This window comes from Grammomys surdaster, unplaced genomic scaffold (genome assembly GCF_004785775.1).
Source record: "Grammomys surdaster isolate TR1022 unplaced genomic scaffold, NIH_TR_1.0 125341, whole genome shotgun sequence".
NCBI lineage: Eukaryota > Metazoa > Chordata > Mammalia > Rodentia > Muridae > Grammomys > Grammomys surdaster.
Window position 1 is genome coordinate 742,324 of NW_021620215.1, and position 12,070 is coordinate 754,393.

General features: G+C 53.2%; 1 protein-coding gene across 1 annotated transcript; it reads right to left on the reverse strand.

The window, feature by feature from the left end:
* Positions 1 to 1,142: 1,142 nt before the first annotated feature.
* Positions 1,143 to 8,785, reverse strand: Igsf8 (immunoglobulin superfamily member 8). Its single transcript, XM_028785709.1, has 7 exons — positions 8,670 to 8,785; positions 4,477 to 4,854; positions 3,187 to 3,648; positions 2,482 to 2,889; positions 1,957 to 2,370; positions 1,565 to 1,693; positions 1,143 to 1,397 (listed from the first exon to the last, which is right to left on the reverse strand). The coding sequence occupies exons 1-6, from the start codon at positions 8,731 to 8,733 to the stop codon at positions 1,578 to 1,580; spliced, it is 1,842 nt and encodes a 613-aa protein (XP_028641542.1). The 5' UTR covers positions 8,734 to 8,785; the 3' UTR covers positions 1,143 to 1,397; positions 1,565 to 1,577.
* Positions 8,786 to 12,070: the final 3,285 nt, after the last annotated feature.

Here is a 12,070-nt window from a genome sequence, read left to right on the forward strand (position 1 = left end):
GCAGTGCACCTCCCTTCCAGTGTGCATCTCAGCGTGGGTCCACTCAAAAGAGGATTCAAGCTGTCTGTTGCCTCTCCCCTTCTGTCTAGCAATGGACTCAGGTTTCAGGACCAGCTGAGTCACTCTCAAAAATAAAGTCCGTGAACATGTATCTGCTGGGATCCCACATACACATATTGAACGTGAACACAGGAAGTGAGCAGGGTTTGAATTCAGAGAAAGACGTGGAGTCTAGACAAGAGGGGTGGGGAACTTGGTATCTACATACAAAGCACTGGAATGGAGACATTGAAGCTGCTTCTGGAAGTCACCGAGATGGCACCACTCAGGGCACCGCTATCCAGGGCACAGACAGGAGACCTGTGTTCTAGCACCAATGCTGATTGTCACTAGTTACCTCTATGACTTTCAGCAAGACATATTACTTCTCTGGACCTCAGTTTCCTTATCTGTAAAAAAAAAAAATGATACGTGGCAAACTCAATAACGCTCAATAAATGTTTGGTCACTGGATGAAAAAGGTAGACTGGATGCCACTCGAAGTATAGAACAGCCAATGCTTTTAGGACCAGAGAACTCTTTAGGCAGGGAGCTGCAGCTAGCCAGTAAGCAAGTCCTGGCATCAGATATAAGCAGATGCAGCGGCTCTGTGTACACAAAGGACACAGGTCCTCCCAACTGCTGCTGTCCCTAAGTAGGCAGCCATGTTCTGAGGCTCCTATTCAGCTGCTGTCAGAGGATAATTAAGGTCAGGCAGGAAAAGACTGAGGCCCCAGGGCCTGGTGGGAGGAGTCTGGTCCAAGACTAGTTCAACCAGGAGAATGAGACCAGTGGAGGGTGTGCCCCAGTCTGGAAAGCTCAGAAAGACTTGTCCCTGGAAGCTCTGTGAAAGGGGCAAAGCCCAGCTGGAGCTTACCTCTCCAAATATAACCCCATTAGGAGTTGGCTCAGGACAGACATTTGGGGCAACAGATGGGACCCAGGCATCCCCTCATGCAGTTGGTGGGTAACAAGGCCCACAAAGGACAGATGGTGTTTATGGTGGGAAGAGAGGCCTGGGCTATCCAGCAACCGCCCTACTACCACCCTCCACCCTGGTGCTGCCTTTAATAGCGTCATGGCAAGAGAAGACACAACAGGCCTCGATTTTATAAAACCAGTTTATTCACATTTTAGAAAAACTAGTTTGAGGACAGGAACTGGCCTTTCTACAACATGAGTGTGAGAAGAACAGTGGCCAGGAAACTTGAGGGAAGGTGGGAACAGGGGAGCCATGTCTCCCACACTAGGTGGGGACCGGTCAAATAAATTAAAGGAGGGCTGGACGGAGGGAGAGGGTATCCAGGCAACCAGAGGAGGGGTAGCAATGGCTGGAAGACAGCTGACACCTGCAAGAACTGGAGAGAGCATGTGGAGTTGGCTGAGGAACCGGTTCCCTTTGACCCTCACCCTGCTACGTGATCCTGCAGGACTGTGCTCGCTGCTTCTCTGCCAGATGGAGCCCAGGTACAGTTCAGCACAGGAAGCCTGAGGAAGACAGGGCTTGGGGGTTCCTTTCCCTCACCTGGGGCTACAGATCACCGCTTCCGCAGTCTCTTCATAAAACAGCAGGTAATGGTAGCTAGGACGCTGGCGCCAGTCACTAGGGCGACTCCTGTGCCCACCAAGAGGGGCACAAATAGGGTGTCCAGAGCTGGCAGAAAAGAAGATAGGCTCTGCTCAGAGAGTGTCACGGCCCTCCACCTGCTGTCAGGCTGGTCGGCAGGTTTTCTAGACTCTGCCCTCCCCAAGGGAGAGCGCCATGCCTGCCTACCCACAATCTACCCTCTCTGTACTCAGGCAGGCTTGGGGCTGTTTATGCAAAGGGATGTGGAAAAAGGATACCAAGGGAAGACAGGAAGATGGAAAGGGGCAAACAGAGCAGGAGAAGGTGGGCAGGGAGTGGTTGTCACTCACCATGCGTGTAGGGGTAGACTGTGACAGGTCCAGAGCGCGCACTGCCTGCCTGGTACCAGCTATAGTCAGCATGCTGAACCCAGGCACTTGGGGAACAGTGGTATATGCCTTCATCCTCGGGCCCCAAGCCGTGCAGTCTTAGCCGATGACTTCTGGGTCCCACCAGCTCTACACTGACGGGACCCCCTCCAGGCCGGACTCCCAGCTCTGCCACACCGTCCTGACCTACTCCACCCACAAGCTGAGCAGGACCAGAGCTCAGCTCGCCCTCCTCTGGTCTCTCCACCCACCAGCTGGCTGCTAGTCGCAGTCCTGGGGGGCCACCCCGTACAGAGATGTTGCATAGCAGGGAGGCGGTCTCTCCCCGGTACACAGTGCCCCCTGCTAGCCACGCCACAGCCTCTAGCACCCCCCCTGCAGAGCAAAGAACAGGGGGGGGGGGGGGGGGGGTGTTACAGGGGCTAAGAGGTTAGGAAATAAATCCTATAAGCTCTGAACCCTGTCGAGGGCTCAACATCCTCTCACCTTCTTCTCTCACATGCACTGGGAGAGGCCGGGAACGAGCACTGGCTGCCTCACGAAGCCGGGTCCCAGACCCTCGAACATAGGCTTTGGCGAGGCAGCGGTAGGTGCCTGCATCAGTGGGCCTGGCAGCCTCCAGCCGTAGTCGGTAGGTTCTGGATGCCACTTTCTCCATGGCAATGTGCCTGTCCTCATAGCCAGGGCCCAGGCTGCCTATACCTTCTGTGTCCAGCTGGGCCACTAGGCGGCCAGGCCCCGGAGCCCCTGCAGGGGCCATCTCCCAGCCCACCGAGTACGCAGCATGACGGCCTGGTGGGGGCAGGGCTCCCGACACATTGCACAGCAGTTCCAAGGGCTCCCCTGGGCCAATCCGACGTTCACCAGGTCCCACTGTCACTGCCAGCTGGCTGGCTGAAACACAGCAAGAGATGGGGGGAGTCATAAAGACGCCCGGGTCCTCCCGGGTCCTCACCCATAATTCCTCTTTGCAGAAATTTAGAGGCCTCACCCCAGTACCTGAATTTCACCCTTCCACAATAGATAGCCCTTTGTATCTCCACATCCAATTTTTTTTGAGCAGAGGAGAGATAGACAGAGAATGAATACTGTCTTACAAGACTGCTTATTCTCAGGAAGAGAAACTCTGTAGTTTGACGGTGGCCGTGCGGCACCCCTGAGATACCCTTCAGTGGGACATGTGGCACTCACACAGTGTCTGCACATCCACATGAGCCAGCACTGCCCTCTTCTCTGCGACCTGGACCCAGGAGCCATCAGGATCCTGGATCCACTCAGCGGCAGTACAGTGGTAGGTGCCTGAGTCTCCGGCCTGGGCACCCCCAACCACCATGCGGTACCGATCAGTCCCTTCCTTGCTCAGCCGGAGCTCTCCAGCAGCCAGCCTTTCCGCGTAGGGAGCTCCAGCCTCCACAGCCATGTCGGAGCGCAGTCCCACTACCTCCTGTAGAGTGGCTCGCCCCACTGGGGCCTCAGGAACGGCCCTCCCAAAGGATACCGACAGGTGCGTGTGTTTCTTTGTTTTGGTCTGAGCCAGGCAGCCCAGTGCAAGCTCCTGCCCCTCGTGCACTGTGAGGCGTGAGGGGGAGGTTGCAGCCTGGCGTCCTCGGGGCCCTGGGGGGGCAGCAGACACCTGCAGCTCATCTGGAAGAACTGGAGAGAAAGGCTTTAGTGAGAGAGGGCTGGGAGCCAGCCTGTTTCCTGTGTAGTCTACTTCACTGCATACTCTGTAGGCTCCTGAGGGCAAGAACTGCGCACTGTATCTTTCTTTTATACCTCAGAGATGCCAAGCCTGGTCTAGGCACATCAAGACATTCAGTAAATACTTACTAAACTTCACAGAACAAGCCTACTGACATCTACTCTGATGTCTGAGACTGAACGGTTTTAAATACTCAGAAAAGTAATTCTGTCTTCCTTCTCTAAAGATAAAGAGACTGGACCTGGTGGTGCAGGCCTATAATCCCAGCTACGCAGGAAGCTAAGGCAGAAGGATCAAGTTCAAGGTCCATCTGGGCTATAGAACAAGTGCAGTGCCGGTCTGGTCAACTTAGAAAGTTGACCTTCATCCTATCCCCCACCCCCACCCCCCAAAGAAAGAAGAAACTGCTGGAAAGGCAGGCTTGATGGCACTGGGGCAACACAAGAAGACTGCTGGGCTACACAGTGAATCGTGGGAGTATTGCCACCAGCTACAGGCCAACCTAGGCTAGTTGTAAGCCAGTCTGGGCTACAAAAGTGAGCCCTCAAAAAGCAACACAGAGTATAGAGCAGCTTAGTAGAGAGTAGTTCCCTTGGTATGTTTCACACTGTAGGTTCAATCACCAGTACTGAGAAAAGGGGCTGGAGGAAGAAGAGGAGGAGGAAGAGGAAGACAGAGAAGGAGGAGGAGAGAGAAAACATAGATCTGAGCGTGCTGGCTTATGCCTACAACCCCAGTACTTGGAAGGCTAGCTCACCACCCAGCTCAGAGCCCAGTACCTCTCAGCTCCACCCTGGCACTGTAGTTGCCCAGGTACTGACTATCCGTAGAGGGGGTGTAGCACTCATAAAAGCCAGAGTCCTGGGCCTGCAGGCGAGCAATCTTGAGTACCACGGAATCTCCCTTCAGGCGTTGCACTTGCAGGTCACCAGATGCCACACGAGGCCCAAAGACAGCATAGGAGAACTGGCTATCCCTGGTGCTGACGATGCCTAGTGACGTAGCTGGGGCCTCTGGTCTGTACATGAACCACTCGAAGTCCTGCTGGGAAGGGCCCTCATAGTCACTCACATTGCAGGAGATAGAGACAGCGGTGCCAGCCACTCGGTAAAGAGGCCCCTTGGGGACATGCACCTGCCGGGCGTAGCACCTGGCTCCTGTGGGGAAAGGCAGAAAGAGCTAGAATCCTTTTAGAAAGAATAGGTCCCAATTCGATGGCCAGTATCATCAGCACCATTCCTGACTGCTGCCTGTGAAGGAAAGAGAAACCTAAGGAAGGTTAGAACACAGCTGGGCATAAGACACAGATGGGAATGCAGAAGAGCTGCTGGGACACAAGACAGCAGCATCTTAGCACACCAGCATAGGTTCAGATCCACCGGAACAGAGGAACAGACGAATACTCTGTCTCTAGCTAACCAGAGGCAGAGCACCTACATGAACAAAAGAGTCCATCTGGAGTCTGGGGTATAGACCTCCCAATAAGTAAAATGCTTTCTGAGCAAGCATCAGGACCTGAGTTCAATTCCCTGGAACTATATAAAAAGGCTTGGCATGGTGGCTGGTAAGTCCCACATAAGCCTGAGTTTCATCCTCAGAATATACAAGGGAAGAAAAGGGGGCTGGAGAGATGGCTCAGCAGTTAAGAACACTGACTGCTCTTCCAGAGGTCCTGAGTTCAAATTCCAGCAACCACATGGGGGTTCACAATCATGTATTATAATGGGATCCAGTGGCCTCTTCTGATATATCTGAAGGCAGCTACAATGTACTCACATAAATAAAGTAAATAAATCTTTAAAAAAAAAAAAACAAGGGAAGAAAAGAACTGAGTCCTGAAAGTTGTCCTCTGACCTACACACACACACACACACACACACTAACAAATCATAGTAACAAATACAGTAATAAATACAGCTCCTGAGCAATGGCCCCTGAGGTTGACCTCTGACCTTTACACAGACACATATACACACTTGTATCCATGCATATATGTAGACCCTCATAGGCATGCAATTGGAAATAATAAATAAGACCATGTCGGATTCCTGACTCTCCAGTTCTTGGCTGGATCTTTATCGCTCCTACCCTGCCATGCACGGCTAGGGACTCAGAGGTAACGCCTAGCTAAGGGATTCTGAGACTTTTGCTAGAGAGGAGCTGACAAAATCTTACAGAAAGACTGCTTGGCTTAGCTCTATCACCTGGGCTAGACAATGGAGCCAGTGGCCCAGGCTGGCTGGGATACTGCACTGGATGGAGCACCATGCTGGACAGGGCACAGGCCTAGTCAGTCCTCACCACACAATACCCTCCCCACTACAGCTGTGCCATGAGCTCACTGCTTCTCCCAGCCCACTGGGCTACTCAGGCAGCTGTGGCTTCTAGGGCAAGAATCAGGCTCTGCCCAGGCCTGAGGCAGAAGATCCCTTCCCCGCCCCCAAAATCTGTTAGCCTCCAGGCTAACCCAGATGCACTATGCACAGCCCCCCCCCCCAAACAAAAGCTTTCATTTACATATGATTTGCCTATGGTGTGAACATTTACATAGGCCTCCTTTCTGTAAGGAGACTCTAAACACCAGCTGCCCCTTCCCCTCTCTTTCTCCTCCCCCTCCCTCCACCCATTTTACCCCCACCCCTGTCCCAACAGACAACTGGTTCCAGAACCTTGGAGTGTTTAGCTCCTTTCTTCTCTCCACCATTTCATAGCTACTTCTAGGTGAGACTACACAACCCTAGAATGCAAGGAGGGCTGGCAATAGTTTCTCAGATGAGGGAAATGAAGAAACTCTCCTAGAGAGCATCCCTAGGGAGCACTGCCACTAGGTTCTAAACCCAGATGTGAGTCTAGAATTCTCTCCTTGCTCTCCTACACAACACAGACAGGCCTGGCTGGGGATGGGGGTGGAGAACCATCTCTCTTCTAGATGAGACGTTCGGGCCACATCCCTGCCCTCTCTGGAGGGCCTCTACACACCCCTGAAGAGGGACAAAACCAAGAAGGCGAGGCACTTCCATGGAGAGCCCTGATTTACGAAACTGTAATTTCCCAGATTCCCAGGGGGAAGTCCACAGCTTGCTACTGGCCCTGGAGGAAACCACCCTGGAGCCTGACAGCCTGCCCTACAGTTCTGGCTCCTTTTCTTCCTCTTCTGGCTACGTCACGCAGAGAACACATGACCACCCCTTGAAGCAGAGGCTAGAGTCAGAAAGCCAACATGGAACCAATTTTTTCCTCTCCTGGGTCTCAGTTTCTGTCCTTCAGAACTAAGAGCTTCCAGTTCTGATGTTGAACCCGTGAGTGTGTGACTCAGGCACACACATATCACTCCAGGCACATTTCATAATCAGGAGGATGGTAAAGGTAGCCAAGCTGACACCATCCTGGCTGTCCATGGGTAGACTCTGCTGAGAAGGTCCCCTCCCACCTTCCTGGCTCCACACATGCTGTTGCTTGTAGATCCACATGGGAAAGTTGTCCCCACAGCCTCAGGAAGTAGGCTGCTACAAGGTTCTCTCTGGCCAGGCCACCTCCTTTCTAATAGGCAAAAGTCTGCTTTGGAGTCAAATCCGAGTTCAAATCCAACCCCTACCCTCGCTGGATACGAACTCTGGAACGTGATACTTCACATCCCTCATCTGTGAAGTGAATGCCAGTGCTGAATGCAGTGGGCTAAGATGCCATTTGGCTCCTCTAAGATGGCATTCGCCCCTGTGCAACACGCCCTCCTCCCAACCTTCCCTGGGCTCACTCCTGCTCCATTAAGCTCACTGGGGAAAAGAAGCAATCGCTAGGCAACCAAGCCCCATGGCTCCTTCAGCTCCCTACAACACTCTGCCTCCTGTTCTGTTCCCAAAGGAGAGTTTTCATCCTGGCCCCAGAAGCTCAAGGAGCAGCATCAAGGAACCATTCTGTAAGGCACCATGCGGTTCTGTTATAAACCAGAGAAGGAAGTTGGGGTGCCTGCCCCACAGGCTTCTGCCTTGACTATAGCACCTTAGAAACCTCCCCATATTCATATCCTTAACACACACACACACACACACACACACACACCCCTTTCAAGGGCTTCAGTCTCTCCTGGCAACTGCTTCCATGCCATATCTTTCCCAGACCACCTCCTACAGGAAGCCCTCCAAGTCGGACCTCAAACAATACCACGTTAGCAACCTCCACCACCCTCAACACACACACACACACACACACACACACACACACACACCAGCCATGATGCAAGGTTGTTGGCCCAGAACACACACCATCATAAACACCCACCAGGATAGACACTGGGTGCTTGGAGATCCCAGGTTCAGTTTCCATGGTGCCTGGTGTCTCCTGAGGCATGGATGGAGAGACCACCTGAGTCTGACAACCAGCCAAATATCTGGGAGAGTGGAAGGGCAAAGAGGGAACTGGCCCAGGGTGGAGACACGTGAGGGAGGAAGCCTCGGATGGTGAAATGTTATGTTGGGAGGTGGGGGTGTAGGGGAGATTTTCTTCAAAGATCGTGGTCAGAATCAGCCCCTGGGCCCCCAGCCAACTCTGGGCAATTATGAAGACCGCCAGGCACTGCCCACGCAGAACAAACACCCAAAACCAGGCCTTGAGCCGAGAGTGAGGAAGAAGGTTGTCACAGTATTTGGGCGCAACGACCCCAGGCGCTGAGTCTAACAAATGAGAAGTGGCGCCTGCCTCCGGAGGCCCGATGGTGTCTCAGGGGATACCTCAGTAGGTCGCCAATATACCCCAGCTGGGAGCCTAAAGCAAGGGCACCACCACCCTCCCCATAACTGATCGGGCAGGCAGGCGCAAAAGGAAGCGAGACGCGGAGCCCAGAGACAGTGGAGACACGTCTGATGGAGAAGTAGGGGTGCAACCAGCTCTGAAATGCTAGGAAGGTGGGCTGGTTGGCTGCATGGTGTCAGCACCTTCCCGGCCGGGACAGGGACGTGGCGACCACCCGGCTTACCAAGTATTAGCAGCAGCAACAGCAGCAGCAGCGAACTCAGCGGCGTAGGGCTAGGGACGCCCATTCTGCGAAGGCGGCTCTGGGGAGACTCCTGGGGGTGGCGTGGGCTCTGGGGGGCCAGGGCCGCGGGGGGCGCATGCCCAGGTGGGGGGGGGGGGTGCAGAAAGCGGAGCAGTGAAGCGTGGGTGCGCAGAGCCCAGCCGAGCGGGAGCCGCCAACTCCCCGCCCTCCTTCCTTCTTCCCCTCCTCCCGCCGCTCTTCCCGCCCTCTGCAGCTAGGGAGACCAGTCCAGGCCGCGCCCCGCTGCCCGCCCCCGCCCCCGCCCCCGCCTCGCCCCGCCCCTCCCCGAGCCGTCGCCTAGGCCAGACTTCGACCCTGACGGTGGCTCCGCCTCTGGCCGCAGGCTGAGCGAACTGGCGGCACCTCGGCTCCTCTACCCACACCCACCCTCGCTCAGAGGGCACCCCGCCCTGCACCTGCCAGCCTTTCCGGGAGAATGGGGTACTTGCAGGGCCTCTGGGTCTGGATGATGTGGTGACTGTGATTACGCACTTAGAATCCAGTTGGGTGATGTGGGCCACTGAGTCCTGGCAGCAAACCCTGCTGATTTATGTGGCCATAGCCTGACCCAAGATTTCGTGGACGTGAAGCGGACCCAAAGGGGCTTCAGGGCCCTGGAAGATCACTGGAAACCTGTTGTAATACCCGATCAGAAGGCAAAGCGAAAGGGAAGTGGGTTAGCCGTCCAGACTTCCTAGCTGGAAGATCCTTGTTCAGCCTAACCCCTTCAACCTCACTTTTCCTCCGCGTCACTTACGGAACAGAGATTGTAAACACTCAAGGAGTTACGGCGATTATTAACTGAGATCATGCACATACGTTTGTTGCACACGGTAACTATGGGGGTGTTCTGTTTTTTAGTTAAACTGCTTTCTACCAATTGGAGTCTCCAATGAGAAGAGATGAACACACCTCTTTTCTGGGAAGGGTGGAGCTAGCCTGGAGGTAGGGAAAAGGAAGAAGAGAAGCCTCTTCCCACTGCTGCGTCTCCAGCTGTGAAAAAGGCGGAGAGTAGGGTGGGGCTAGAATGGGGAGAAGGGACGGCTCAGCCAGCAAAACCAAGACTGTGGAAGTGGCCATTAGTGGGAAGTGGGCTAGAACACGTCTAGATCCTTCACCTCCATACCCTGCTTGTCTCTCTCACCCCTGCTCCCTCACTTACTGCTCCCTACTGAGAAAACTGAGGCACAGACAGGAAAAGTGACCCAGGCTAGCACTGACTTCCTATTCTCAGAGGAAGTATTCGTGGGGCTGCCAGTGGAAGCCACGTTCAGTGATCGCAGAGAAACACTGATAGGGTTTGGGAATCTATGGGGAAGTCAGAACTCCAACCTTGCCTAGCAAGAGGCTAAGGGACATGCTGCTTGTCACCTGGATGTATCCCAGCCTGGTTTCTTCACACTCTCTAGAAGCCATGTTAATCTATGTGAAAACTGCAAGCTACAGGGAGACTTCGGGAGAAAAATTCTCCCTTTAGCTGGAAGTTGACTGGATTGAATGCCTTCCTGGTACTGGTTTGAAAGTCAGTTATCATTATCACCACTGTCACACCATCATCATCGAAGCCATTTATGCAATGGTTACACAATAACACCACCACCACCTGTAGACATTCTTTCTAAACTTTACAGATTATTTTACAAGACAAAGTCATTTAACACAAGAGAGACCTGAACTTTAAAAGCAGTTAGGTGTCTTGCCCAAGGCCACACAGATTTTAAGGTAACTAAAGTGTTACTTTAAAGCTCAGGTCTGGTGTGCACACCTTTAACCCTAGCTCACAGGAGGCTGAGGCAGATGGATCGCTATGACTTCCAGGCCAGCCAAGGCTACATAGAGAGATCCTGTCTCAAAACAAACAAAAGAGCAAAACAAAACAAAGCCACAAAACCTCAGGCCTGACGGTCCCCATATTTTCTTGTACCCCACTGTTCACTCTGTTCAGGGCAAAAACTCATTCATGTAGGGAACACTGAGCCAGCCAGACCTTGTGCTGGATTTAAGTAGTGCCCTAGTCAGCAAGGCTTTCAAGGTCTCCAACTCTCAGGGATATCCTTCGTGTGCTGAATATACAAGTAACAGTCAGCACACGGTATAAGCATTATGGGATGGAGTGGGAGGAGTCCTCTTCCAGGAGCTTACCTTGTAGCGTGGGACAAAGGGACTCCCATGCCAGTACACAGTGCTTAGGGGCTGGACTAGGAGAAGGCTTACACAGCCCTCCCAAGTCTGTGCAGTCCAGCAGTGGCCAGCAGAGGGAGCCCAAAGTCCAGGACTGACTCACTCCTAAGATGCTTATGTAACTGGGAAAGTTGGGGGAGGGGAGTAAGCGCCAGTCACGAGGCACACCACACGCAGGCACATGGCTCCACTGAACCAAGGGGCTTCACACAGAAAGGTATTGCTCACACACCCAGCAGGACAATGCTCAAACACACCCAAAAGCGGCAAAGGAGGGCCAGATCAACGTCAAAGACTGGAGGGCACCCCGCACTCAACACAGACTTATGCAGTATAGAGACTGGTGTCCTGGGGTGGGGTGAGCCAAAAAGGAAGAGAGCTTTCCAGATAGTCTCAAGGTCAGACTGAAGCATGGGTAGAGAGGAGGCCTGAGACTGTAGGGGCGTGGACACTGTAGTGACCATTGGGTGGTCACTACACCATCACACCAGATTCCCACCCACAGTTCCATGTACTGCCACGTGTGGGCAGACGTCAGTCACCCATCTTGTTCCATATGGTTATTTAACTCATTCTGCCACCAGATGGCATGTGTATGAGACATCTAGGTTACAGTTAGGTGTCGTGAGTATCGTTTAGAGGTAATGAAGACCCAAGGTCAGCCTGAAACAGTTATAATTTGGCTGAAATGTCATATGCTAAAGTCACAACCAAGGGGGCAATGCCCCTCAGAGAGAAGCATGTTCAAAGACAAGATGGCTGAGGTGACGTGTTCTGCCCCAGCAGGCTCTGTAACAGGATATGATTTCGTTTTCCCCAGAATCTGTGAGGTTAGCACTTGTCTCTATAGAAACCCGAGGTATGGAGGACCTAAGGCATGCTAGACTTGCTGTCCAGTGTTGGCTTTCTTGGAGTCCAGATTTGAACTGGGATCCTGTAGCCTGTTGCGTTGTAAAATATCACAGAGAAAAAGAGAAAAGAAACATAAGCCCAGCACAGGCACACACATGTGTGCTGTGGGACAGCATGTGAGCATGTGAGCTATAGAGACAGGTATTGCTGAAGCAAACTGACAAGCACACCAGCCACTAAGGTAATGAGAAAACGACACAAACACACATATAGTCTCTCTCTCTCTCTCTCTCTCTCTCTCTCTCTCT